The 27,476-nt window shown below is 37.4% G+C and overlaps 5 protein-coding genes across 5 annotated transcripts; 3 read left to right on the top strand and 2 right to left on the bottom strand.

The window, feature by feature from the left end:
• The first annotated feature begins 1,358 nt into the window (after positions 1-1,358).
• LOC113506956 (60S ribosomal protein L3) lies at positions 1,359-3,706 on the top strand. The gene is made up of 7 exons (XM_026889803.1): positions 1,359-1,453; positions 1,783-1,975; positions 2,100-2,268; positions 2,541-2,863; positions 2,945-3,124; positions 3,206-3,384; positions 3,474-3,706. The coding sequence occupies exons 1-7, from the start codon at positions 1,451-1,453 to the stop codon at positions 3,669-3,671; spliced, it is 1,245 nt and encodes a 414-aa protein (XP_026745604.1). The 5' UTR covers positions 1,359-1,450; the 3' UTR covers positions 3,672-3,706.
• Positions 3,707-4,301: 595 nt separating this feature from the next.
• On the bottom strand, positions 4,302-6,204 carry LOC113506957 (nuclear fragile X mental retardation-interacting protein 1). Its single transcript, XM_026889804.1, has 3 exons — positions 5,568-6,204; positions 5,210-5,483; positions 4,302-5,128 (listed from the first exon to the last, which is right to left on the bottom strand). Exons 1-3 carry the CDS (start codon positions 5,802-5,804, stop codon positions 4,320-4,322), a joined length of 1,320 nt encoding a protein of 439 aa, XP_026745605.1. The 5' UTR covers positions 5,805-6,204; the 3' UTR covers positions 4,302-4,319.
• Positions 6,205-6,351: 147 nt separating this feature from the next.
• Positions 6,352-7,833, top strand: LOC113506959. Its single transcript, XM_026889806.1, has 4 exons — positions 6,352-6,493; positions 6,567-6,658; positions 6,860-6,974; positions 7,059-7,833. The coding sequence occupies exons 1-4, from the start codon at positions 6,461-6,463 to the stop codon at positions 7,164-7,166; spliced, it is 348 nt and encodes a 115-aa protein (XP_026745607.1). The 5' UTR covers positions 6,352-6,460; the 3' UTR covers positions 7,167-7,833.
• Positions 7,834-7,872: 39 nt separating this feature from the next.
• On the bottom strand, positions 7,873-8,712 carry LOC113506958 (pre-miRNA 5'-monophosphate methyltransferase). The gene has a single exon (XM_026889805.1). It carries the CDS (start codon positions 8,626-8,628, stop codon positions 7,897-7,899), a length of 732 nt encoding a protein of 243 aa, XP_026745606.1. The 5' UTR covers positions 8,629-8,712; the 3' UTR covers positions 7,873-7,896.
• A 141-nt stretch (positions 8,713-8,853) lies between these two features.
• Positions 8,854-15,268, top strand: LOC113506961. The gene is made up of 4 exons (XM_026889807.1): positions 8,854-11,802; positions 11,888-12,080; positions 12,171-12,390; positions 12,546-15,268. The coding sequence occupies exons 1-4, from the start codon at positions 11,488-11,490 to the stop codon at positions 12,628-12,630; spliced, it is 813 nt and encodes a 270-aa protein (XP_026745608.1). The 5' UTR covers positions 8,854-11,487; the 3' UTR covers positions 12,631-15,268.
• Positions 15,269-27,476: the final 12,208 nt, after the last annotated feature.

Here is a 27,476-nt window from a genome sequence, read left to right as displayed (position 1 = left end):
AAAACTCTGTTTAATTAAAATAAAACGTGACTAGAGAGCAAAATAACCGAATAATAATAATAAAAAAAAATATCACTGGTCACTGAAATAAATCAGTCGTTTAATTATTGACCACGTTTTTGCATAAAGGCGTAGCCTCATGGCCGCTCGTCGCTTATTTTTAAAATTTCCCGCGTCTCGAAAAAGCGACAAAGCTGAAAATGTTGAGCTATGGCCTTTGCAGTCGCTCGTCACTCTTTTGCAGCGATAAATCTGGTTATGTGATATGTAGCGATAAAGCTCAAAATGTTGAGCTTTGTCGTTGAGAAAAAAAAGATCATAGGTAATTAATACAGTATAGAATAGAGAAAAGAAAAATTAAGCATTTGAGACAAGTCGATGTAAATTATATAAAAGTGGTGCTGCAAATGGTCTCTAAATAAATTCCCGTAAATAATGGAATCGGACAAGGTAAACACTTTAAAACATTTTAGAAATATTAGTAAAGTATGGACACAATGTACGTTTAAACCATAATTTTGTTTCCTCATTATACAGTTTTATCGAGTTTAAAATGTACCTATGTAACTTTTTAAAAATCACACTTGTTTCTACATAATAGCTAGTTCGCAATTAGATTATAGATAATAATGTTTTGTTTTTCGGGAAATTTAAAATGGGTTCGCTCGACCAGATTGTCGCTGCAAACGAGCGACTCTATGAAGCAGCGACTTTTCGAGTCGCGGGAAATTTAAAACTGGGGTCACCTTATCATATTTGTCGCTTGAAAGGAACGACCAGCGACTCCATGAGGCCGTGCCAGGTATCGAGCGACGAGCGACTGCGTGAAGCAGCGACTTTTCGAGTCGCGGGAAATTTAAAAACGAGTCACTTAATCGGATTTGTCGCTGTAAACGATCGACAAGCGATTGCGTGCGGCTACGCCTTGAGATTGCTCGCCTGAAACAAATGATGTATGTAGTCAAATATTTTATTGTGAATACTATTTTATTTACTATAGAAAATCAAGGCGCAAGAAGAAGAAGAAAAGTTATCATTATTGAATTAAAACTATCAGTTAATTTAAAACTATAGAACCAAGTTGGTCAGTGCAAGATAAGTATTGGCAGAAAGATAACAGAGTATGATTAAACTATTTGAAGTAAAAGACCGATCATTTGCCTTCAATTAATATTTCGAATCAGTGTACAGACCTTTTTAAAATAATTATTTCTACTAAGTTATTTTCCAAAGTCGTATGAGCATGATTTGAAAGTCATAATTATATTGGTAACGGTATTCGCTGGTCTAAATGTACTTCTCCAGTTTCCTTTCCCATTTTCCTTGAAAGATAAAACAATATTTAGTCAAGGTAATATTTTTACTTGATAGCAACCCAGGCATACGTCAAGTTTTGGTTCAATCACTAACACTATAAACTCGGCCATTTTTGTCGCGACTGTCTTCGAACATGGTTAGTTCACAGTTAATTTTTCGTTTATATCTTGAAATACTTTGGCAATCTTGTTGACTTTGTTCTTAAAGTGGCCGATTTTACTACTATTGTGATGTGTTAAGCCTTATTTTAATTATATTCATTTACATTATGCGAAATTGAGTGAAATATGGTTAACAGCCAAGTCGTGGAAATGTGCTTAAAATGATGATACCCTATCTTATAAATATACGGTTAGAACCTGAGTTCTATGTGAAGATTTTACTAGGGCGGACTGATTAAAACAACATGCTAGGTATAGTAAGTTTTGTATATATCATGTTTCTTATGGAATCATATGTTTTCAGTCGCATAGGAAGTTTTCGGCGCCCCGACATGGGTCTATGGGGTTCTACCCCAAGAAGAGGTCCCGCCGTCATCGTGGTAAGGTCAAGGCATTCCCCAGGGATGACCCCAGCAAACCTGTCCATCTTACCGCCTTCATTGGTTACAAGGCTGGTATGACCCACGTGGTGCGTGAACCTGACCGTCCTGGATCAAGTAAGTAGTTATTAAATTCTACGTGTTGATACATACCTTTTCAATGCACATGTAACATACTGTAGAATTGAATGTAATTCCGATTTGTCCTATGCTCATGTAGGTATCTGTTTTTGATTTCCAGAGATCAACAAGAAGGAAATCGTAGAGGCTGTGACCATCATTGAGACGCCTCCCATGGTCGCCGTCGGCGTGGTGGGTTACATCGAAACTCCTCACGGTCTTCGTGCCCTGCTTACCGTCTGGGCCGAGCACATGTCCGAGGACTGCCGCCGTCGCTTCTACAAGAACTGGTAAATTCTATTCCTAGCATGAAATCGTCTCGGAAACTTCCTTCCATAGTAGATTCACTTAAATTCTAAACTCTTTTCATTTTATGTTAGAAGCATTTGTTTTTAAGATTTTACATTGTATTACCCATTTCTCTAATTTGTAATAAAGCTCTCCTCTTTATAATGAGAGCCTGCAACTAAATATGCCCAGAGCATATTGTCACCAATTGGTCTCCGCTCCACGATGAGGCCATTTGGTTTTTCTTACAGCAAGCACTTTATGATTTAATCAGGTATAAATGCAAGAAGAAGGCTTTCACTAAGGCCAGCAAAAAATGGCAAGATGAGCTTGGCAGGAAATCCATTGAGAAGGACTTCAAGAAAATGATCCGCTACTGCAGTGTGATCAGGGTTATTGCCCACACCCAAATGAAGCTGCTAAAGCAGCGTCAGAAGAAGGCTCACATCATGGAAATCCAAGTGAATGGTGGAACCATTGAAGATAAGGTCAAATGGGCCAGGGAACATCTAGAAAAGCCTATCCCTATTGACTCTGTGTTTACCCAGGATGAGATGATTGACTGCATTGGAGTTACCAAGGGTAAAGGATACAAAGGTGTGTATTGATATTTATAGGTGTTGAATTGAAAAAATGTGCATCAGACAATCATTTTAATTTAATCAAAATATTTTTTAGGTGTCACTTCTCGTTGGCACACCAAGAAACTGCCCCGCAAGACACACAAGGGTCTGCGTAAGGTTGCCTGTATTGGAGCGTGGCATCCTTCAAGAGTATCATTCACCGTGGCCCGTGCTGGTCAGAAGGGCTACCACCACCGTACTGAGATGAACAAGAAGATTTACCGTATTGGACAAGGCAAGTTTCTGACTTAATTTTATGAACTAAGTCATAGCTACATTGGTTATATGGAAACTTATGTTTCTCTTTTATTCTCAGGAATCCATACTAAGGATGGAAAAGTTATCAAGAACAACGCCTCCACTGAATACGACTTGTCTGAGAAGTCCATCACCCCCATGGGTGGTTTCCCTCACTATGGTGAAGTGAACAATGACTTCATCATGATTAAGGGTTGTTGCATGGGACCTAAGAAGCGTGTTATTACGCTAAGGAAGGTATGTATCAGATACTACTTCAATTTCGGCCTCAATGTTTGTTAAAATTTCTTCTATTAAAATGTGCTAATTTTTTCTTCCTTTTCTAGTCCCTGCGTGTGCACACCAAAAGGGCTGCTCTTGAGAAAATCAACCTCAAGTTCATTGACACATCCTCCAAGTTTGGTCATGGTCGCTTCCAGACGCCGGCTGACAAGGCTGCGTTTATGGGAACCCTCAAGAAGGATCGTATCCGCGAAGAGGCTGCAGCTACCGCAACACCTGCTGCGGCTCCTGCCCAGTCATAAGACAACTTTGACTTTAATAAAATAATTAAAACATATAACTTTCTTTTATTCCCTATTACGGGGCACTGTTCAAGCCCGGCTATACCTAATGTATTTGTAAGTGCCCTGAAAGAGGGCCCAAGTAAAAATAACAGGTACCTATACACGCAGTTAGTAAATTCCTATCAGTTTCTAAAGCGCTTCACACACAGCAGCTTTAATGTAAAGATGTACCATTATAGCACGATACATCTCATTACATCTTCCCATAGAAATTGTCAGGAGACTACACACGACAGCTATAATGTAAATTTTTACATCTTCGAATCTTAAAGTACAGAGCGATACGAAAATTTACATTTCGATACATCTCAATTCATTTCCGTATATCTCTTCGAAAATCAATGCGTCAATCGGGACGTATGCCAATGAAATGAAATTTTTGTGTTGAATAGACCATTCAGAGGAAGGTTTTAGGCTATATATATATCATCACGCTGCGACCAATAGGAGCGAAGAAAAAGTCATAACTTATATCTTCTAACCACGCGACGAAGTCGCGGGCAACAGCTAGTTTACTATAAATAAATAATAATATGAGGATTTGTGACAATCTAGCACTAATATACTCAGCGAATTAAATCTACATAATTCATTTATGTGAACATTTTATTGTGAAGCCTTATCAAAATAATTATTCTTTATAATATGTCGAATACATTGCAAAACTATATTACGTTCTTTTCTCACTTCATTGTGTAATAGTTTTTGAAGTAAAGTTGAAGGTATCTTTCTTCTTACTTGATTTTGATTGCGGTTATTTCTGATTGGGGGATCCTTTTTAACAGGTTGTTTTTCTTTGATTTTACATGTTGGTTCTTGATTTTCATGTTCAACATTCATTTTAACTATTTTCACTTCATCTGGAGCTTCATCATCACTTTCTTTTGTTGCTATTTTTGTGTCATGTTTATCAATAAGTGCTGCTTCTATTTTAGTCTTATTATTGACTATAGTTTGAGGTATTCCAAGAGATTCATTTTCTTTGTCAGTTTTAATGGGGACTTCTTCCTCATTTATCTTTACTTGTTTCTTATCAGTCTCTTCATCTGAAGACCCATAATCACACATCAGTGTTGTTAAGGCCCCACACAACACTGGCTCCTGAGTACTTGGAGTTTCTGTTGTTTGTTTCTGAGGTTGTTCAAAATAATCCTCTTCGATCAAGTCCCTGCAATTGGTTGTTTCTACTGGTTCATCTATATCATTATCCATAACTATATCTAGAATTCCAGTAAATGGCTTGAGTTTATTTTTTTCAACTTTACTAGGTATGCTAGGGATGACTTTCGGCTTTTTATCTTTTGATGGCTTGATGTTTTTTAATGCAGTTGAAGGGTCTACATTTTGTCTTTTAGGCCCTTGGTTTTGATTTTGTTTATCAAACCCATGTCTTCTCTTGACACCTGATTTATGATCTGTAAAATTACAAAAAAATGCCTCATTTAAATGTACATGTTTTTAAGACTTAATTAGTAAAGTAAGTAAAGTATAGTTACCTGTTGAATTTGCACTAAATTTTTCTTTTTTATTATCACACTTCAAAAACATTTTTTCACCCCTTTCAATTTTTTCTTTTCGCTCTGCAGCTTTTTTTTCAATATTACTTTTGGTAGGGTATCTCTTCTTTCTTTCTTCTCTCCATTTCTTTATTTCTTCTGGATTATTCAAATTTGCAATTTTTTTGTATAATCCAGTAGAGTGCTGCATTTGTATGTGTTTGGTTATTACTTTAGGATGTGCGATGAACTGACAACCATCTATGTTACATTTCTGAAATAAAATATGTTCGTTAACATCGTTAGTTAGCATTTCTCACAACAAAGTGAATTTATTTTAAGCTCTTAGGTTATTTACCTGGTGTTGTTGCTTATGTTTCATGAGAACTTCTTCTGTCGGGAAACCTCGGTCACATGTCTCACACCAGTGATCTTCATTGTATTCTTTTTTAGTATCATGCCCAAAATTGCCAGGGGGTCTCCAAGGAAATGGCGGACGTGGGCCACGGTTAGGTCTGAATTGTTGGTTGTAGTTGTTGTAAGGTCGAGGACCTCTGTATCCATTATTCATGAAAGGTCTTGGAGGTCTGTTCATCTTAAGATTGAATTATCAAAGTGAGCTTAGTGAGCTAATAGTGATGTCCAATATTTTATTTCAACGAAACAGGCTTCATTTATGTAAACATTAACATAACCTCAAAATCTTAATACTTTATTGCTCAGGGTATTGTGCAAGTGGTAGATAGAGCAAAATGGTTGAATTTAAAATTCCGTCATGGACGTTAGGACTATTAACTGGCTATGTAAAACAGATCGAATTTGCAAATTTGATACACGAGTGTCTCAAGTATTATGCGCTGAAAATGTTTTAAGTTCTTTCAGTCAATGTCAATCGATTTGTCAAACTGTGACAATCAAGGAGACGTTTACGGGGAATGCAATTTTGATTTTGAACAAACTTATTTACAACAAACCCGTAACACAGTTCTTCGAGGCAAGGGTATGAACAAAAAGAAATTTAAAATAAGATTTTAAAATAATTTTGTCGTCTTCCTGTCAGCGTGTTCCATTCTCATACATGTATTTTGTTTACGGTCTGTGGTTTTGCATAACAGTTTGACACTGACAAGACAAGTCATAATATTGCAGCAGATAAAACAATTACACTATAATTATATACAATCACAACAATATCCTGAGGGTCGAAATATCAGATTTCCTAGTAACGAAGTTACATAGACTTACTGAAACATGAACAACTCTGCTGCAAATTCTGCAGCTCAGGTACCTTGATATAAATAGTATATACTGCAATGCAATGATGTGAGGTAACAAACAGTTGTATTTACATTTTCAGGTAGGAGAAATATTTACTGAGGCTGGGGCTGCATTTAATAAACTTGCAGATTTGGCAATGTCATTGCACCCAATGGTAGATTCATCAACCAGGTAAATTATTACTTCATTATTTCAAAGCAAAGTTGGGGTTAACTTTTTCCTCTAATGCTTATATCCAAACTTAAACCTTTAAGAAATAGGTTTATTGCATGAAATTAATTTATGATGAAGCCGAAAAAACTCGTCAAATCTAACTTGTAATATGTTTCTAAGTAAATTCATACTTAACTGATAATTGTTCTTATGTTCCAGCCAACCGCCAAAAACTCCTGTCAAAAAGAAACTCCCAGAAGAGAGAACTTTGGCCAGCAGTAATGTGTCAGGGCATGCTCAGCATAATATACATAATGCACCTTTATCCCAACAGGTAATTGTATATATATTATTATCTTCATTTACAAATTATTTTCATAAATATGTATTACATTTCAGACATTTTTTTTGAATACAGGTGACATTGAACATGTTAAATGCACATGAAACAGAGATGGATGCAGATGGCTTGGGTGGTGATGTCAAACTAGAATTTGAGTCGAGCACAGAGGAGGTTACTACTTAAATAAAACCTTTTTTAGGTACTTATTACTTTTATTCATGCTGTATCATATCTTCATTCCGTTAAAATTAGTAATCATCAGTCAAAGAATGACTTGATTTTGTGAAGAGTATTTGATTTCTTAAATACACTTGATTTTTGTAAAAGTATAATGAAGCTAACATAACATGTACAGTCAACAAAAAAAATCTGGTAAAATAACAAGAAAGCAGGATAAGCTGCCACAAGTGATGGTTATCACAAAATTAAAAATACATAATAAAATATCAAAAGCTTGGACATTTCATAAATATTCACTGATAAACTTATTGTTGGTGGCTCAGCTAGTTAACACTTCCCAAAAGATTATTGTTAATTTTGTTGACTGTACAATGGTCACCTTTCATTTACACAACATTACTCATGTATGAAGCAATTTTGGTATTGTATTGAGATGTAGATGACTGAATTGTTAGGTTTTTTAGGTACAGAACTTCTACTGACTATTAACTAAGATACTACAAAAGCTGTTAGGTATGAAATATCACTCAATATTTTGATCTGAAAGGAGACATATTGATGCATGGATATTTTAAAGTAAAAGGTATATCAACATGTAACTCTTAAGTATGGAATGATAATAAATTAGTGATAAATGTAAGTTTATAAATAAATATATATTTTTATCATAGTCACTGTGTTTTAGTTGATCACACTTGGTTTTTGATTTACACACATTACAAAGTTTATTATTTTAAAACTTTTCACTTAAAAAGCTTAAAACTTTTCTATCCCAAGATGACTTATCAGATTGATAGGTCTTGTAGTGAGATTCTGAAAGCACTGACTCAATGACTGCTTCAACATCACCTTTTATTTGCAAACTGGAGTAGTACTCAAAACTGTGGCCAGATTTCTTCAACCTTCTTTGGGCATTCCTATAGCATTTCCATGGCTGGGGTTCAATTATAATAACTACAGATATGTCTCTAATATATCTCAGAAAATTTAACAAACCTATGTCTCCGTTATTGAGGTGAATCCATATGGTAATAGAAAAACAAAATGTGAAATCAAATTGAGTGCGGTGAAAGGAGGTTAAATAGTTTTGAATCATTGTGCGGTCATTTGTGTCCATTATGTTGGAAGTGTTGAAGTTGATGCCAGGATATTCATTGCCTTCTTTCGCTCTTTCTATTAACTTTGGGTCAATGTCTACTGCTAACATCTGGATGTCGCAATTTGGGTAAGTTTTCTCCAAGTACGAGTATAATGCTTTCGATAGGTCTCCTGTATTACATCCCACGTCCAAGCAGACGAGCTGAGTTTTAGATTGTTTTGGAAACATTCGGGGATTAAGGTTATTTATTCTTTCGCTAACGTCGTGGAATGAATAGTAGTTGATAAAGTTTCCATACTTGACTGCGCCTGGATCGGAGCCATAGAAGTTCAGGTCGCTTTTTATGTCTTCAATTTCAGTTTTCATTATTAATTTAAGTTATAATATTCAGAACTGAACAGCTGGATTATATCGCAAAACAGAACATTCAGAAGACATACACCGTTTTGTATTTAGTAATGTCATTGTCAACGTCAGATTTAATTTTTACATGCTGAACTTCTAGCCTTTTAACAGTTGCACAATATTGTATCATGACAGATATAACATATAACAATACTTACTATTTGAAATGTAGTATAATTGCACCTAATTAAAGAAAATCAAGAGCAAATCCGGGTAAAGCATTCTGAGCAAAATTTCAAAAAGTTTACTAGCTCTTACAGAGATGGCAGCTCTGGCTAGTTGTAGTAAAGAGGTCACTTGTTCAAAATTTTTATTGCATGTTGGTTTGTATTAATGCTATTATTTATTTTCTATCTGTTGACTGTCCTCTTACTTTTAGGAAACAATTATTTCGTACAACACAGAGTAAAATATAAAGCAAAATATAAAGTTTTGGACCTACAATGGGTATTTACACATGTACATAGAAAACGGCAAAAAAATATTTTAAATTAAATTTGTGGAATATTTTAAAGGATCAAAATACGACTTTCATGATGGTTTAAAGACTTCTTAAATTCTGTTATAACAGGGCTATTATTTAAGTTGTATGTAACGGGTACTGTAAACAGTAATGACAATTCGGTGCAGATATTAAGTAGTAATTAACGGCCTTTGTCGGCATTTAACGTTCGAGTGTCGTTTTCGGAATTAATCAAATACAACAATGCAATGGAAAATACGATTAGTTGATATGATTTGCCTATTCGTGCCTAATACAAACGCGTGCACACGCATGTAAGCTTTCTTTTTCCTATAATCGAAACAACGGAAGAGTGTGTAACCCTTGTAATTTGTATCACTTGTGCTTCGTAGCATTACGGAAATTCTGAATGCAATGAGGCGTCATACTAAACCTAATCATAGTTTTAATATCTGTTTCTAATGAAATGGCCACGTTAAAGTGGAATAAAATTAGACTAATTAGTTACGTCTATCATATGCCAATAAATGGCAATAAACCAAAAGGCAAAAAGCACCACCGAATGAGGGAAATTTTGGTGGTGAATTAAACACAAAACCGAACGTCGGTTTCGTGACCTAGAGTCAGACGTAGGTGGAGTTGGTAGAATACACCACCTCATGAGAGGGGAAGAGTGAGTTTTGTTTATCGAAAGCAGGGTGATTTATTGCGTTCCAGCAGAATACTTATAACGAGCATTGCATTTTTAGTACCAAGAATCGTCCATCTATAAAGCCGGGAAGAACCAGAACAAGTGGCAATATTAAATAACATCCCTAATGGTATTTCTTACTTACAATATCATTATGATCTGCATGCCGATATTCTTTTTTCACTCAAACTACTTCAACTAACGCAGTATAAGCTTGACAAGGGGGCCAAGTATACTAGGAGTTGATATCTCATAAAGTAAGACAGTTGCAGTCGTGGAAGCGAAACTGGACTGGACTATATTCCTAACAAACGTAGGTATTCTAAATTGAGATGTTGGTAGGACTATTAATGGAAATATATGTAATTGTAGTAAGGATGGTATTATACTAAGTACATATACACTATCACACCTAAATATGTTGTCTGGAACCAAAAAAACATGTAAATCTGGTCTAAGTTTGCTTAAATGCATGGTCTCAATAACCAATAATTGCGTCCTATAACTAGCATCCAATTACCTCTCAGTCATGGAGGCCAATCTAACGGATACAACATAACTATGCAATACAAGTGCACTCTTTAGTAGCTACATGCTTTTATGTGTTTATAGGACGAAATTTTTCAATTTTAGATTACTGTATCAGATTTGAGCAGTGAGCTGATTTCCTAGAGGTAACGGAATCTATGAAATAGATTAAGATACATTTCATACCATGTGTAATGTGTTTTGGCAAAAACAGTAAGTTTTTTTAATACTGCTTTCGTGCTAAAAAGTGAGAATATTAGAAAAAAAATTGGTTGTCAATTGTCATTTTAGCACCGAGAATTTTACATTATGGTGTATTCAATATCCTAGTTTTTATCTAATAAAAAGTGCTTTCCCCTTTTCACGTTTAACCGAAAATAAAATATTTTAAATTACGCTGACAATTTCATATTTTGGTAAATGTTATAGTATCGCTACAGAACGCAGATCTTTATATTATAGAAGTTGTATGGAATTTTTAAAGTGGAATGTACATTTTGGACATTAAACACGATTGTGGACATGGTCTAATGCATTACTTTTATTTGTATAACAATAAATCACAACTACATAGGCGCGTCCATGCACTGCTTTTACTTTCTTTTAAATAGTATATCGTCGCAGTTCCTTGTAAACTTGAACGCTAGTCTACAATGTACATCCTCAGCAATGCGTGCTCGGCCGATACAGTTCACGTGAGGCCATTACTATGCAACCTTGCACCCTGCGCAAGCGCTTTTAAAGACTGAAATATTTTATACAAGATCTGTTTCAACTGCAACTAATCAACTGAAATCCGTCTTTTACGAATGAAATGTGGGACTGAATGGTGCTCATACCGCACGCAAGCAGTTCGTAATTACGCTTTTTCACACACGTGAACGTGAAGTAGGTACAGCACTCGTTGCAATTGGTAACAGATATGTGTCTTGCTTTTTACCTTGCATTTTATCGGAGAAATTGGCTTGGAAAATGGTTCTCGATCATTTTCAAGTTCAGTTACGTAAGTGCGCGTGCGGAGAATTAGTGCGGAATAGCGGATGTTTGGTGGTGCTCGACGGCGAAGTGGCGCACAGTTATAAGCTCTCACCCGCTCCACCGGCTGTCAGTTGCTGCTGGACCACCCTCATACACGTTGATGTTAAGTTTTAGTGTTGTGTGTGACAAAAAAAAAACGAAAATGTGTTCCGCTTTCCGGATATACGTTGTATCAGTTATCTGTGTGGCAGTCGCCGCGGGCAATGTGCACGGGCCTCGAAGATCCCGTAGGATGGAGGTCGACGATTATGCACAGAACGAAATAGACAGTGGCCGAGCTGAGGACAGCTCGTGGTGGTGGACATCTGAGTTCTCTGTTCTACAGAAACTCTACGACGATTGCAGTGCACAGAAGCACATGTCAATGTGCTTGAAGGGCAAGGCTTTAATGGCACTCACCAGAGCAGTGGAGCAGGTGATGCAGTCCTGTGTTCAGTGTTCCATGTTATACTAACAATGTTAAGTGACAGTGTATTAATATTTTTACTTGTGCTGTACAGGAGAGCGTTCAGATTGCCGATGGGCTGACGTTGGTTAAGCAAGCTGACGCACCCTCCGCGATTGCGGAGCCGCGCTTCTTCCCTGGCATGTCCACAGAAGACAAGCTCGACACCATGTTGCGAACAAGGTTCGAGCAATTGATGAACACACATACTATTTCTATGGATCTGGCTTCGGAAGGCAGGGGTAGAGGTAAATATGGTCTAGTTGTTTCATAGCGTTTATTCTAATTAAACCATTCGTTGGTTCAATACTGACCCGTTTTTAATATGTTCATTTTAGGTAAGAAGGTCTTACCTTACCTGTTACTTGGTATTTTCACCACTGTAACGATTGTGGGAGGAATGGCGCTTAAGACCTTAGCAGCAATTGCCGGTAAAGCCCTGATCGCCAGTAAAGTGGCTCTGACCATTGCTGGTATTATCGCTCTGAAGAAATTGTTTAGTCACGATGGCGCTCCCGCTGAAACTACCTTCCAAGTACACGCAGACGGACACCATAGGTAAGAAAAATATTTTTATATTTTCTACTTATAACATTCAAGTAGTTCTCTAAAAAATTTGGCTGATTTAAATTAATTCATCATTTATATCATGTTAAGACTTCTGACTACATATTTTAATCCAAAATATTTTAATTCTAGTCTTTAATTCGAAGGCGGAATCTGTATGTGGTGAGGCCAGCGAAGGCAGGCGCGGTGGATCCGTACTTCTACGGCGAGCAGACGACGGCGAGCGTGTAGCCCTCGTCAACACGTCGGGATCCGGCCGCGCCCGCCAGCGTCAGCCAGCTCACCACGCCAGGCGGCTCCACCACGCCGACACACAAAATAACCTCAAACCAAAGTACCGTCCGCTCTCCGGACATCTCATCAGACGAAGCGATCGTCCATTCTCGATTTCAAGTCTATGTCAGTAAATTATTTAATGTAATTTATTTATTTGTGACTACAGTTGTATGTTTAATGTAAATTAATTTATTAAAGTGATGTAAGAGGTAATAATAAACGATGTTACACTCAATCTAGTTTCATTCACAAACTACGATATGTCTTTATTTTTTAATCGTAACTTTCAAACAAGTCTAGCCGCATTAATAAGGCTGATGTAACATAATAAGCTTTATAACATAGATATGAAAATACGTTGAAGATATAGAGCTGATGTTTAAATTTTCTCTAAGGGGATTAATATTCTATAAATCATCTACCTCATATGATTGTGTACAGGTTTACGAAGAGATTTAAATGCATACGTTTTTTTAGCTGTAGAGCGCAATTTTGTGTGTTCGACATGCTGCATGCATTTTAAGAGCTGCATATGTTATGTGATCCTAACAATGTTGATAGTGTGCACGAGTTAACATGCATATCACGTTTTTCATACATAGATGGTGTTTTAATTATTGCCACGAGCAGCTTTCTTTACACGCTCTACTGGAGAGGAGTCCAAGAAATGTGTCGAGATTTTCCGTTAATGTGGGTGCAACGGGTATGAACGTGGAAAGTAGAAAGTTTTCATCGATTCACTGCACATGCACGAATACTGTTACAGTGCATACCTATTTATTATGATATTTTCTTTATCGTAGCATGTATTAATCGAGGCTAAGCGCGCTACTTACGCGTTCGATTAGTTCATTAGAGCCGAATAAATAATCTGTTAATGAATGACGAGTTCCGTGTGTACATGCAGTTAACTAGCTAGATAGTCGACCATTTTACAGGGAGAGGTACAGCGGAGTGTGGTGTAGCGTTTGTTCGGCTGCGGAAGGTCAGCTCGTTGATTAGCCGTGCGCCGGTAAAGGCCGACCACAGTGCACGTTTGTGAGCCCGGACGCTGTTTATAATGCAGATATGTGTTTGCCCAATCGCTGCACGCTACGCTGGCTATATGGCATCGTTAATGCGGCTGGCGTCTCTTTGCATACGCAAATATAGGGCGGGCGGACCAACGCTGATTAAGCGGTGCAGCAGCGGTAGCGCTCGCTTCATTTCTGTATCAGGAATTGTGAGCCACTCTTGATTAGTTTTAGCTTGTATGTTTATTTGTCAAACTCATACGATCTGTCTGTTTATGAGTAGCAGATTGAATGAACTGTGTATTGTGATTGAAAATTTGATTTGTAAAATATGATTGATTGATTTCCATATGATATACAAGTTTGTGAGTTCAGTTAGCTGAGTTAGCTCCATAATCCTGAGAAGTGGATCAACACGCACGTCTTTGCAATGTGCACTTGCGCATAATATATATCTATTATTTTCTAAATCAGTTTAATGATAAACGATTTATATAGCTAAAACTGGTTCGAAACCTCATCAGAATATCAGTAATTCGCAGTTTTTATGTTATCCTTGCAAAGGATTGCGGGAAAACTAAACAATAACGAAAATTTTAGATTGTGACACGTAACTTGTATTTAAAAAAATAAAAATAATCCTTAGTCTATATACAGATATTTCTAACTATGTGTTTATGTATCTGAGGCCTAGGTACTAGGCTAAATTTGTATGTATCCATGATCAATTTGTTACAACTGACGGGGGTTCTCCAGGGACATCAGTGGGCAGCCGCGCCGTGCCTCTGGGCTAATATTACCTGCTTACTTACCTTAGCACCGGAGTCAGGTGTCTGTCGGGCATCGCGCCACCCATCTGCCGGCCACTCAATACTTGATGGGTGTCTACATCTCGAATTAGGACATTCATGTGATGTCTCCATAGATTACTGATTTAGTTGCTAATGCAAATTGTAGATAGCTAAATGTGCATTCTATAGTGCCATGCTATGTAAAATGTAGAGTACATAAAATTGTCAAGGGTTTAGCTAAAATATCTTGATATTTTTAATGTTTCAGGCTGGCTAGTGTGTAAAAAGTTATATACTTTTTTTGTAAAAAAATGAGAGAGCATTCGATAAATGCAGCTCTTTAACTACCACAAGAACTAGTTGGAATTCGTTAATGAGGTCATGTCCGCTAAAATCCAACTGTCCAACATATTTTCGTGTATTAAAACAGTACCGTTGCATTTTCTGAGTGTCCATATGTTTGTCTAGGTAAATACTGATCGCAAGGCTGCGGGCGTCACTTGTACAGCGAAGTTACTTTACGGGCGAATGGTCAAAGTATTCGACATAAACCTATTTTGTTCTCTTCTTATATTGGATGTGCGCTCCCTTCTTCGCCTTCGCCCGCTGCCGCTGTCCACTGCTCTAGGGTTGCTCCTCTCTGGATTTGGACATGATTTTAATTATTTTTAAGAGAAATATAATAAATCTGTTTTTTTAACGAGAGTTTTATCAATGTCGAATATGCTTAAGCTTAAGAAAAAGTTAGATCGACCACAGATAAATAATTATTTTTTAATAGAATATTTAATTTTTTAATATGTTTTCGTTTAAGATATATTTTTTGTTATGATAACACCTTCAAAAGTTATTAAAAAAATTGGCTTAAGCTTAACTGGCTGCAACACCCCTTTATAGAGCTGGTCTAATCCGCGCACATTACAGAAGACACTTTCGCTCTGTTACGGTTTGCTCGACTCGTGTTACTCCCGATACGATGTGCTGATATCCGATTACCACCTGCCTTACTTTCATTACTTTTCTATTTTATATAGAGCATCGAGAAATTTTTCATTCGAAAGTAATCGATAGATTTCAATATCCACTGAATTGAAATCGGTCGTTAGATTGTATTGTCGAACAACCCTAGCGGTGGGTGGGGGTTATGTGAGGAAGTTTTGTCGGAATTATGTTGGTACGTGCCAAAGCCATTATTGCTGGGAGAAAAGTTCATCAATTTCATTTCTGGCCCCATGCACGTACGAGGAGTGCGATCTGTACCCGTATTTCATACCTAGCTGTTATCTTTCACATATACATTGTGTGTCAACTCGGTACTCGGTTTTTATTATATTGATTGTAAATATGATGAAGAACTCCTCGTACCGATCTTTCTGGTGTGATTTTCAGCTGGCTGAAAATGAAAATTTAAGAAGTAGTAAAAGAGTGATACTCAAGAACGTCTCTTTAATAGAAAGGTCACATATTATATTTTGAGCGTTGCATGTTTTGATAAGCATGATATATCCGAAACATAGCATACATAGGCTCAGCTAGCATGAAATGGCCAAAGTTTATCTAGAATAAATTAAGCGCTAATCATTTTTAAGCGAAAAGAAAATGTTTGATAGAAAATTTCGCGATAATTAATTCTTGATAGCATACTAAACGTTCTTGACATAATAATTACTAAACATATAATTATAATTAGTTATCAATCTTGACTGTACTGGCAGATAGTAAACTGTTCGTCTTGTGTGGAAAATCTAACGAAGTGAAAGTAAGTGCATGCACACGCGTTCAATTGTTAATGGAATTATTGAAATCTAAGTGCATTTTAAATCGCTCAGTAAACTGTAACTTACTTTCTAATTGTTCAGTGACTTTTTATTTATGTATTTTATTCACGTCACATGATATATAGGTGGGCAATTTAATTAGAGTTTTAATTTTAGTTAGGCTCTTCATTTTTTTTTCTTAATGAATTTACATTGTTACTTAGAGACATAATGATTTGAAAAAGGTATTATTTATTTCATTAAATGACTACTTATTAAGTTTTTCCCATTTTTTTACTGATCAATTTGACATTTACGTTGTTTCATACATATTCAGATATACTTTGAAAGGGTATAATTTAATACATTATAGCGGTGCTTTAAGTCCAGCTACGGTCGCGTACTTCAATCAATTTGTAATGTAAAACAATTTTGTGATCGATGTTAGTAAGTCGATGGCTGCCGCTGGTTTTATTTACAGTATAAGTAGGAATCCTAACGGTGTACAATAACGTGGTATCAAGTGTTATTTTCTGCGTACGTGCACTCGCACATGTATAATTCTGTTTCTAATCGGCGCAGTGGAACAGGCTGTTTATTCTATCTATAATTTAATTAAAAGTATATTGTAAGAAAAGTCGATCTCGTTTCATAAATAAATTATAACTGTGGAATTCATCTTTTTTAAGTTGTCATAGCAAGCAGACGAGTGTTAATTTATTGCAGATGTTGTTGAATTGATATTTGAAACGTACTTTCTATCTGTCAGTTTTGTTTGATTTAATATTTACTGTTTCATCTGTGAGAAAGAATGAAGTTACAATGTAGCCGTAGCTAGATGTAGGCTCAGTTTAAAATATCAAAACTATGGGTGTGCGGTTGGTAGACAACCCCAATTAGCTGCGGCCAGGGTGGTCAGGTGGTCGTCGTCGGCCAGCAGGGGCAAGACCTGCTGCGGGCAGCGTGGGGGGAGAGCAGCCAACAGACCTTGACTCTCTATCTCAGCATTACGGTCTACAATTGTACGAATACACGGAGCCTCGGGTTGACCCCTCGCCACCCACAACCAACCCAGCCGTCATTATGTGTCATTAGTTTTGCGACACTGACCAAATGACTGGTCTGCGATATCGAATGACTCATTCCGTTCGTGATTAGACTATTTAGTTTTATCAATGTCTATGTAGAAAGGTAATTTCCAGTTCCAGTTACGGTTTTACCTGTTGTCCTGCTTTATTTATCATCCCACTTATGTTTATCTGTTTTGTTTACTGTGCTTTTATGTAGCTGGCTTTTTTTGCGTAGGGGTGAGGTGAATTGAAAATGGATACGTGGTAAGGAATACATTTTTTAACACTTGTAGCCGTTGGTAGTTTTGAGGACCTTAAATCAATATACATATTGTATAAAATACTCAGTCTGTGTGTCAAGTAATATTTGACTTTAGTTTAGAGTTAGTAAAAGTGGAGTTTAAAGTGCTAGAATAATTTTGAGGAATAATAAGACATAGACATTCCTGGATTACCTCGTAACAGTGTATATAAACTTACGTTTTCAAACCGCTTTCATCATATTAAGCGGTTAAATTCACTGTGTACAGTGCATGCGCAAAGAACATTAGTTCGTTAATACCTGATAAGATTCCATATGAATAATAACAGACGGCGGTAATGAGATCACCGATCAGTCGCCCTAAACGTACCATTAATTTCAATTACTAACACCAATGAGGTTTTATTAGATGCACCTATGCCATTAATTACCAACTGTAGTGTATTGGATTTCTAATACGACGGGGTTTAAACGGAAGACCTTATAGAAGAAAACTCTGCAGGAAATTTTTATTTGATTGATGCTGTTTGACATGTTTTTGTACATATATGGAACATTTTATTTTCATAATTCCTGAAACATACGAAAGGAAGGATGAGGCAAAGATAGGAAATTAGGTGTGCCAGTAAAATACATACCTAATCAAAGTAGTTCCCCAAAACAGTAGGTAATTACACGCACGGCTAACGAGAGCGGGCGGTGGGCAGCCGTGAATTTATACGGGAGAGCCTTCCCGCGCAATGTAAAGTGTATATCTGAAGGAAAACGTTTCATTCCCGCCGGAATATAATCGTCCGGTCGTAATTTATATTGTCTGCTGCAGAGGCGAGTCCCGCTGCACATTCATTTATTTTATGTGCCATTTACAATTGTCGGTCGATGGTCAAGGGAGCGAGCGAGGGGCGCGGGGCGGAGGGTGCGCGGGGGGGGGGCAGGCTCGCCGGTGCCTTCGCATTATAAAACCGTGCGGTCATCTGCGACTCCGTAATGGTATTTGTAATAGGAGCGGTGCGCATGAGCTGCGATCGCCGCCTCACGACACATGCCTCTGATGCTTTATTTATAACATTAATTTGGTTTGTGTCCGAATCCCCGCGACTGGGTCGGCTCTTACAGCAATTAATAATTATGTCACTTAAGGAAATGGCTTAAACTGAATTGCAATTTAGGAGATTAAAAATTGTTGCTTAAGCATTAAGTAGGTATCTATAATGTTTAGTGTATGCGTTTGTACAAGTAAGTATATGTCAATTTGACCTTGCCATTATTATTAAATCATGGCTGGTAAATAAGTTTTTATGGAAAAGAATATTAACAGGTTATTATGATATCAACATTATCAACGAAGACACAAATTTAAAAGACTCACATTCATATTTTTTAAGGTTTTCTTTTCTCTCCAACGAACGGATAAGAAAATGAATAATTTTAAATGATTAGCATCATGTCTTACTCGTCCTCGTCAAGACATTGAAACTCCACGAATTAATAAAACCCAATTACAGTGGAAGCGTCTCCTATAAAGAAAGTTCCTAATTTTGTAGAATTCTTTATTCTTCTTTTGTATTTAATTGTCAGTCGTTGCATTTTTTCGCATGAAAGTCGAACGAGCAGCGTCGGCCGGCAAGAGGCTGAGTGGCTCTGTATTCTTTTGTTTTTTAATTATAACGCCAGCGTCCGTGGGGTGACGGCCCCCTGCCAAGTTTCTCGGTGGAGGTGCTTTCTTGTTAAGCGCGGCGGCGGGCGCTCGCCTCCTACGTGCCTCGGCCATTCATTTTGTAGAAACTTATAACCTGACCCGCGTACTTATGAGCGTCGCCAATAAATATAGCGATGACCGGAGGCGAGGTCCCTGTCGGACCCGCGCGCCGGCCCGCCGGCCGAGCGGGACGGCGCACGGGTAGGTTGCCGTCGCTCGCGGCGAGGCATTGTTAGCTAAATATCTAGGTGGTCAGTTGGGCGGGCGGGTGGGGCGGCTGAAGACGGGCGGGGCGGCGGCGGACGTGCCGGCCCGGCGCCGGCCGATGTATTGAGCGCGTATTGCAGACGCGGTCACGCGCTGCAATATTGCGTTCGCTCTGCGATATTGCCCCTCGGTAACTCAATTTGATAAATTGTACAAAGTTCGCTTGCTCAGTATTGCCATCAACTTGATCGACATAGGTATCGCTGAGCACATAATGTACTGAGCAAAATGCATTCAGTTATAAGAAGCAAACATGGACCAGTATTTATGGAGTACTAAATAATTATCAAAAAGGATCTACAATAAAAAAAATAGTACTCTAATATTAAGGACACCATCCCAAGTATTTGAGTATTAGTATTATTCTTAAATTTACCCACTTTCATCTATATAGGTACGAGGCATAGCCCATAGGGTACTAAATTCGGGAGATAAAAAATGAACAGCAGCAATGTACCGGACGCGAGTTATATTGGAGCGGGCGGGAGACACCGGGCGCAAGTTATGTGTATAGTGCACACCACAAAATTGTGTCTTTACGAGGATGTGAGTCCGCACTACGCTCCTATGTAACGCTTCTACATTTTACGACATGAAATTTTTGTTACCTTAATATTAGAAAGTGGTATTAATGGTTTTATTCAATTCGTTTACTCTTATAAATTATCGAAGCTAATTAAATTTAATGACTTACTTAAATTTACTTACAACATGCTATTTCGGGACTCAAAGGTGCTTTAGTTGTTATTGTAATATCTAATCACAATCATTTTATTTTTAATAGAAATTGTTTACATTTCAGGCATGTTTTTATGGATTATAACTTGTTATTGAAACTAGGTTATGCTCGCTACCTTTGATTCAATTATGAAAATTGAATAAAGGAAATTAATTTGATGTTATCATAATTTGATATTTCATTAACTATACAAAATTGTATATTAGAACGATAAGGAAAAACAATATTCGTGTAGGGTGTCAGCAGCGGTAGTGCGGCGGTAGTGCGGGCGGCAGGAGCGCGCCGGATGCGGGTTGCGTGTGGCCGCGGCTTGAGCTCGAGAAAATGATTTATATTGTTTGTGTAGCGGCGCGCGGGCCGCGGGGGGCCGCTTTCTCAAGCAGATCCAGTCCACTGCAGATATGGGCGAGTATTATTATTGATCCGGCTCGGGCGGTCGGCGGTCGGCATTTCCTACCGCTCATACTCGGGCGGGCGGGGGTGCCGGCCGCCGCCCGACATATTTATTGAGGCGCGCGGGACGGCACACGACGTAAAACTTATTATAACGACGCAGACTATCTACTTCGGTGCACTAACCTTTAATAAGAGGCGTAGGGCGCCGGCCAGGGCGGAGGGGGCGCGCGCGGCGGCTCCTCGCCCAATCCTAACGCGTTATGATATTATATCAACTCATATCGGCCAATCCCCGCTCGTTATGATATTGTAGGCGGGCAGGGAAGTGCAGCCGGCAGTTTTCCTGGTTGGGCGGGCGGTTTTATGATGTAGAGTTATGAATATAATAGGGTGCGCATCTGAGTTATGCCTATCAGGTGAAAGGTATATAGGTGGGGAGTATTTCAGGGGCTCTTACATAAACGTTTTGGGACATGGCTTTTTTATCATAATGGTAGAGGTATGAGTAGTAGCAACAGATACAAAGTTTTAGACACTTATCTTTTCTTATTATTTATAGATTTAGACTTTGTCACATTCAGTACTTTCTTCTATACATATATTTATTTGTAACATATTTGCCAATACGTCTACAACAGTAATTGTACAATAACCTATTAGAAACTACGACCAATAATAAATATGAAACCACAATGAGTAGGTAGATAAACAAAAATACCATGTCGGGAACGCATTCACGAAACTTGTTCGCTATTGAAAATATCCTTCAATATCGCAGGGGTTTTCAATAGTCATACGTATAACTCCCTCGGGGATTACAACACAAACTATGTTTGCGTCATGTTTGTTTCTCTGAACTTGCGCTGAAATCTCGTTACCGATATCCATGGGAAATGGTACTGTATCTCAAGAGAATTGATGTCATACATACTGTTTCTTAGAATTTAATTCGTATATGAGGGGAAATGAGGAACTGTAGTGGGTATAAATGTAAGTGCATTCATGGAAGTGTTGTACAGGTACGTACAATTGCGTCATATTTTTTTGTAATGTTGTTTCATAGTTTCTGTAGAATAAAGGTCGAATGGAGCTAAATAAAGAGATATTCATTAGTCTATAAACAATTCTGTGAACATTTTTCACGTAGTATATGAAAGGAAAATATTTTTGCTTTGTGGAATTGAACAATATTATTAAGGCTCAGATTCTGTAACCGGTGTTATTTTAGGAAACGTTATAGCTAGAGCGATGAAATGTTCACAGATGAATTACTGTTCTGTAGTCTAAATAAAATCGGAGTTAAGCAACGATCGGTACGTCCAAAATTTGATTGATGACTTTTCATCTGCAAGTTGATTTTTCCTTGGCCAGTTTCCTTGAAATCGTATGTTGCGAGTTCGACTCAGTTTTCACTGGTTTTGTTTTATTATATCAGTAAGTTGTAATTTGTAGTAGGTATACTTGGTATAGTACGGTACAAGTATATGAGTGGTTACACAACACAACAAACACGGTCGCATCCTCGCTGGTCGTCAGCCGGCTGAGTCTTATGATGACATTTCAAGCGCGCTCTCTATCCAATATCACATTCTCCATTTCGACTGTGAGCGGAGGAACGTTTGATTTTATTTTCGTCGATTTTGCAGAATCGTGACCTGAAACGTAGATAAGGATTTGTTGCGCAACTTTCATCTGTGACTTTGTCGAGCCTAGCGATAATCCTGATTTGATTTAATACTATTCAACCTTCTTAGTATAACTTACGTTACGAAGTTATCTCGGATTTTATCTGCCTCACACACAAATAGAAAACAGACGTACTAAAATCCGGATAAAAATATCATATTGAATAAACAAACTAATCATTGACTTCGTAATTGCTTTGAGTTTGTTGTAATAAAAGCGTATTGAATTAAACAGCGTCCTTGTTCAGCAAATGAGTTGATAATAAAACGATAATAAACAAGCGCCTTTGTAACAAACTATAACAGATCGGTAATTGCTTCCACGATACCTCCTCGCGTTATTACGCCTTTTACGACGCCGTATGGGGTGAATAAAACATTTTTACGAGCGGCCATGGGTGCTATAATACATACACGCACACATATGCCTAGGCATATGCTTACAGGTAGTTCAGTATAAACTGAATACGCACACGTGTACCTGCCCCTTATGTGCCGATATCGTTAATGCGGTTACAAAAACTTCATTATCATAGGACAATGGTCACTCAATGTACCTACCCTTACCGTACCGTATTAGTAACTTCACATTCTATCCATTTGTGTATGATTGTCATTTTCATAGTACGTAACTGAAATTATGATCAGTTTTCATATTTCCAGGATTCGTAAAGTCAAGTTTTTGACATATTTCTAATAGAATAGCTGAAAGTGTTTTTATGTATATTCATACTTTTGATATGAATTAGAAAAAACCATGTTTGCAAAAAATTACAAATAGAAGATTTATTGCAAGAACCTTGGTCTAGGGATGAACGAATTTAACCTGTTGATAATCCACTTTTTGGAGGTGTGAACAATGTGGCCTGTAAGGACAATGTATTAAGCAAAGTATAGTTTAGAGAAATAGTTTTGTTTAGTTTTGCATATAATTGAATTGATTACTTTTTGTTTCGTTTAGGCAGATTTCTCTTTTTTTTGTCACAATTATGTTTTAATTTAGCAAATAAATGAACGTTTGATTGAGCATAGCTGTTGCCGTGTGTACCAAACCAAACCAAAAAATAGCGTAAATTATGCCCAAAATCAAAAAAGTCGGTATCACTTCGTATGCATCCATTAGAGTTACCAATCAATTAACGAATTGTACGAAAAACGTGAAACAGAGTCGCGTGTAGGCATGTTTTGTTAGTTTTATGTGAAGCGTGTCCTAAAAAGTTCAAATTACAATCGAAGTCGGAAGCAATCGTTGTGCTGGCGCGTCGGTTCGGTGCGCCGCGACGGACACGTGAACACATGGCTCCGAGTCACTCAAACAGATTGCGTCATAGCGTAATGTCGTCCCCGAGCGCTCGACAATTATACACACGAAATAAATTGAGTATCAGACATCCACCTCCGTGACTAACTTCGTTTCATCTTCAACGACGCTTTCTTTGTAATCTACAGTACGCTGTAATGTAACATTTGTTGAACGAAGATACAATTTATATATTTTTTATTTTTTACTCTGGGGACACTTTTTCGACCCTCGTCCGAGCGGTCTCTTTGAAAAGTGGACATCGGAACGCGAGGGAAGGAGCCCCCGAGGACACTGGACAGAAAATGCGTTGTAAACATTGCGACTACATTCAATTTCCCGTCATTTTTCAAACTGATAAATAATTCTGTCATCGAACGTTCGGACAGGGGTCGCTATGAAGTGATTGTCGATGGAAGGACGCCGGCGCCGTAAAAAATAGCGGCCGATGAAACTCGGCCTCTGCTTCTCGTATGTGCGCGATAAATTTCTTTTTTATTATCAGATATCGAGGGACTCGGGAATCGAATAAAGCGCTCATATTTAATTCATAAGAAACCGGCCATACAACACTACTCCGGACTATTTTATTTAAGATGTTCAAAGATTACGGATACTGGATGCGTGCTTATTCTAAGCATTGCCCTCGGCCGACTTCTGGTTCTTATCAATCATGCATTATATTGCGACGGACGAACTTTGACATACTGTCCCTATATGTTATTGAAATACATGCTTTACAATGTTACAGCCTCATCTTATGGGTAAGTTCGTTTAGATTGTGTGTTTGTTATAAGATAGTAATTGACAGTTACAATAAGAATTAACTAAAGTGTTACTTTAAAAAAAAATGAGTGAGGCAGACGTTAAATTAGGTCTTGTTTTTTTAGATCAATTAAGTTATCAATAAAAAAGAATGTAAACAGTTGGTAGGATTTATCTGTATACCTACTACCTGTTCAGAATTCATGCATGATCAGACCAGATTACTTGATGCTGAGACACCGACTAAGACGTAATCTACGTATACACGAATAAATATAACACAAACGAAATAAGCAAACACGTGCTAAAACCATTCAAATTCCAAAAATAACAATGCGAAAATGTAATGGGAAGGAAATAAATTCAAATTATTTAATTTATCTTGGCGGCAGTACGTCTTGTCCAGCAGATGTGTTCAATACATTTAGAGTCCAAGCGAGAACAGGGCCCGGGGTCACTAGCAGTATTAAATAACTCTCCGACAGCTAAATGAGTAGGGGACGCGAATAACCTCGCCGTGGGACTATTCTGAACATCTCTTGCGATACTTGTGCAGTCTCATTTAATGGTCGTATGGATTTCAGTTTTGCGATAAAGGTAAGTGATTTTGATAAACCTTTTTTTTAAGAGCCTAATATACAATCGACTTTAAATTAAAACTATTCAGCCGAACTCGATGAAATTTCAATATGAGCAATTGGCACCTATTTTAAGTAAACAGAATCAGCTAAATCTGTTCATTAAATCGGAAGTTTTGAGGTTATAAACAAAAGAAAAACAAACTGCAGAGAAATTGAGAAATTCCTCCTTTTTGAAGATGGTTGAAAATATAATCCTTCTTTATTTGTAAGTTAGACATTGCATGTGTGATTTATTAGCCGACAAAACTCAAAAACGTAGCTAAAGTATCCGGTAGTAGGTATTCTTAATAATATTCTTAACATAATTGCGGTATCGTATGCCCAAGGTGCAGGTTTAATCTTAAATCAGCAAAGTGACTCAAAATCAGACTTCCTCAAAGGCTGCATTATATAATTCATATACAATGAAGAAAATGTAATATCGAAGTTAAAAACTGACTCTTCGTCGTAAATATTAAATTATGTACACAAATCAATATTTTTATGAGTGTTGGGTGCTCACGAAACATAACCTTCTTGTATCATAGTAGCATGTCTTGTTATTAGATAGAGTGCGACAGAAATAGTGACGTTCTCAGAATAACCCGCTGGATTTGTTACTACCCGTCGCGGTGAGAAACAATAAAGAAAATTACGATACCGACCTACCTACACAACCTTTATTAGTGCGACGTATCTTTATTGAAGTCATTTTTAGAATATATTTTTACTTTTTTTAAGCTCCCAATATTGACAATTTTATAGAAAAAAAAATTTGGAAGACGAACACGGCGAGATATTTTATAAGGCACGATTTTTCCTAACCATCTTGTTTGCCTTTATTATTATAATTTCGTTTCATATTATACCCTGATTACAAAATGTTTCTACAATAGCGCTATAAACACTCACCTAATAATTATTTTACCCACTACGCGAGCAAGGGCTGAAAAGAAAAAAATACAACAGATCTACCCATCCCCAATCTCAGTGGGTAAACAATGTCATTGTCTAGTTAACCAAACGACTACTCTCACAGTTCTATCACGAAGAAAACAAAACAAACTTATAAAATAATCGAGCGATTTATTAAGCCTTGTTACCGAATACTCGTAAATTTAGTTATTATTAATAAAAAAAATACTTTATTAGTTTATGTAATAGTTTATGGCAAATAAGGAGATTTCTTCAAAATCCATACGGCGATCGTGACGAACACGCCTGATAGGAACTCAGTTTATATTTTATTCATACATTGTATTGTTGGAATATCAATTGCCTCGCCCGGCGGTAGGTAAAGGGTACATTTCCAATCCGCACGGGATTCACTTAGATTTGAAGGAAAATAGATTTCGATTTCCAAAGCTGCGACAAAGCAATCCGATATATTTTTCAGACAGATATTGCTAGCGATTTCTTTTGAGCTTTGAAATATAAGGGAGGGAATTTAAAAAGATTTCATGTATTTTCTTTTCTACATAGAAATAAAAACTTACTGAGTCGAGTATTTGTTACTTAGGGTAGTATTTTACTACTTAGGGAACGTGGAAAGTTTTAAATGGTAGAGGATGTCAATGTGTTCTGTTTGTCACATGATGCATGGGTTTTATAGCTGTTTTAAGAGAAAATTGTGCAAGAGGTACTAAAACTAACTGTAATTAGTTTTTAAGTCCATTTTTACTACATTAGTACCTTTGTTGTAAAAGTGCAAAAGTCAAGGGAATAACGATTTCAAAGAGTCAGACTCTAATAGAGAAAGGTCACCGTCGTTTAAACACGGAGACGGGTTGTTTCCTCTTTTTTTAATTTTGGCAGGCAGACAATGCACCAAAGGAAAACATTAAAGGGGAGAATTCCAACCCCTTTTCGAAGTGATTAATTTATTATGTTCTTTGTTTCTGTTTTGATTTTGGTAACATGAAACAATAAGGATGGTTTATTATTTACGTAGCTCTGTTTTATAACCAGCCTTAAATCATTAATGTTTTGCAATTGAGATACTTTGAGAAATAATAAGGAAAATAATGATTGAGTGATTGAACCAAAGGTAAACACAATTTTTATTAATGAGCTTAATGAATATGTGTGTTGTTATATTAGAGGTGGATAAGGTATGACATGTCGTATATATGGCTTGAGACGTCCTTTCTATGTACCACATATATGGCAGTAAAAACCGGTATAAGTTATGTATCAAACCCGTAAAAGTATCACTCGTGCAATATAAAAGTTAACGACACAAGAAAACGCGTTTTCCACAACATTAAAGATAACAACAATACGGGGGCGAGCGAGTGTAGAGCCTCCCGCGAGGGTGGCGGGCGGGGGTCGAGAAAAATTCAATATTAATATGAAGGAGGTGCGAGCGAGAGGTGTGCTCCGTCCTGCTCGCGCGGCCAATGGCGAGCGCCGCCGCCGCTGCGATATGATGAATTTA

This window comes from Trichoplusia ni, unplaced genomic scaffold, assembly GCF_003590095.1.
Source record: "Trichoplusia ni isolate ovarian cell line Hi5 unplaced genomic scaffold, tn1 tig00000179, whole genome shotgun sequence".
Lineage (NCBI taxonomy): Eukaryota > Metazoa > Arthropoda > Insecta > Lepidoptera > Noctuidae > Trichoplusia > Trichoplusia ni.
Note: the sequence above shows the minus strand (reverse complement) of the source record. Positions and strands in the feature narration are given on the sequence as shown.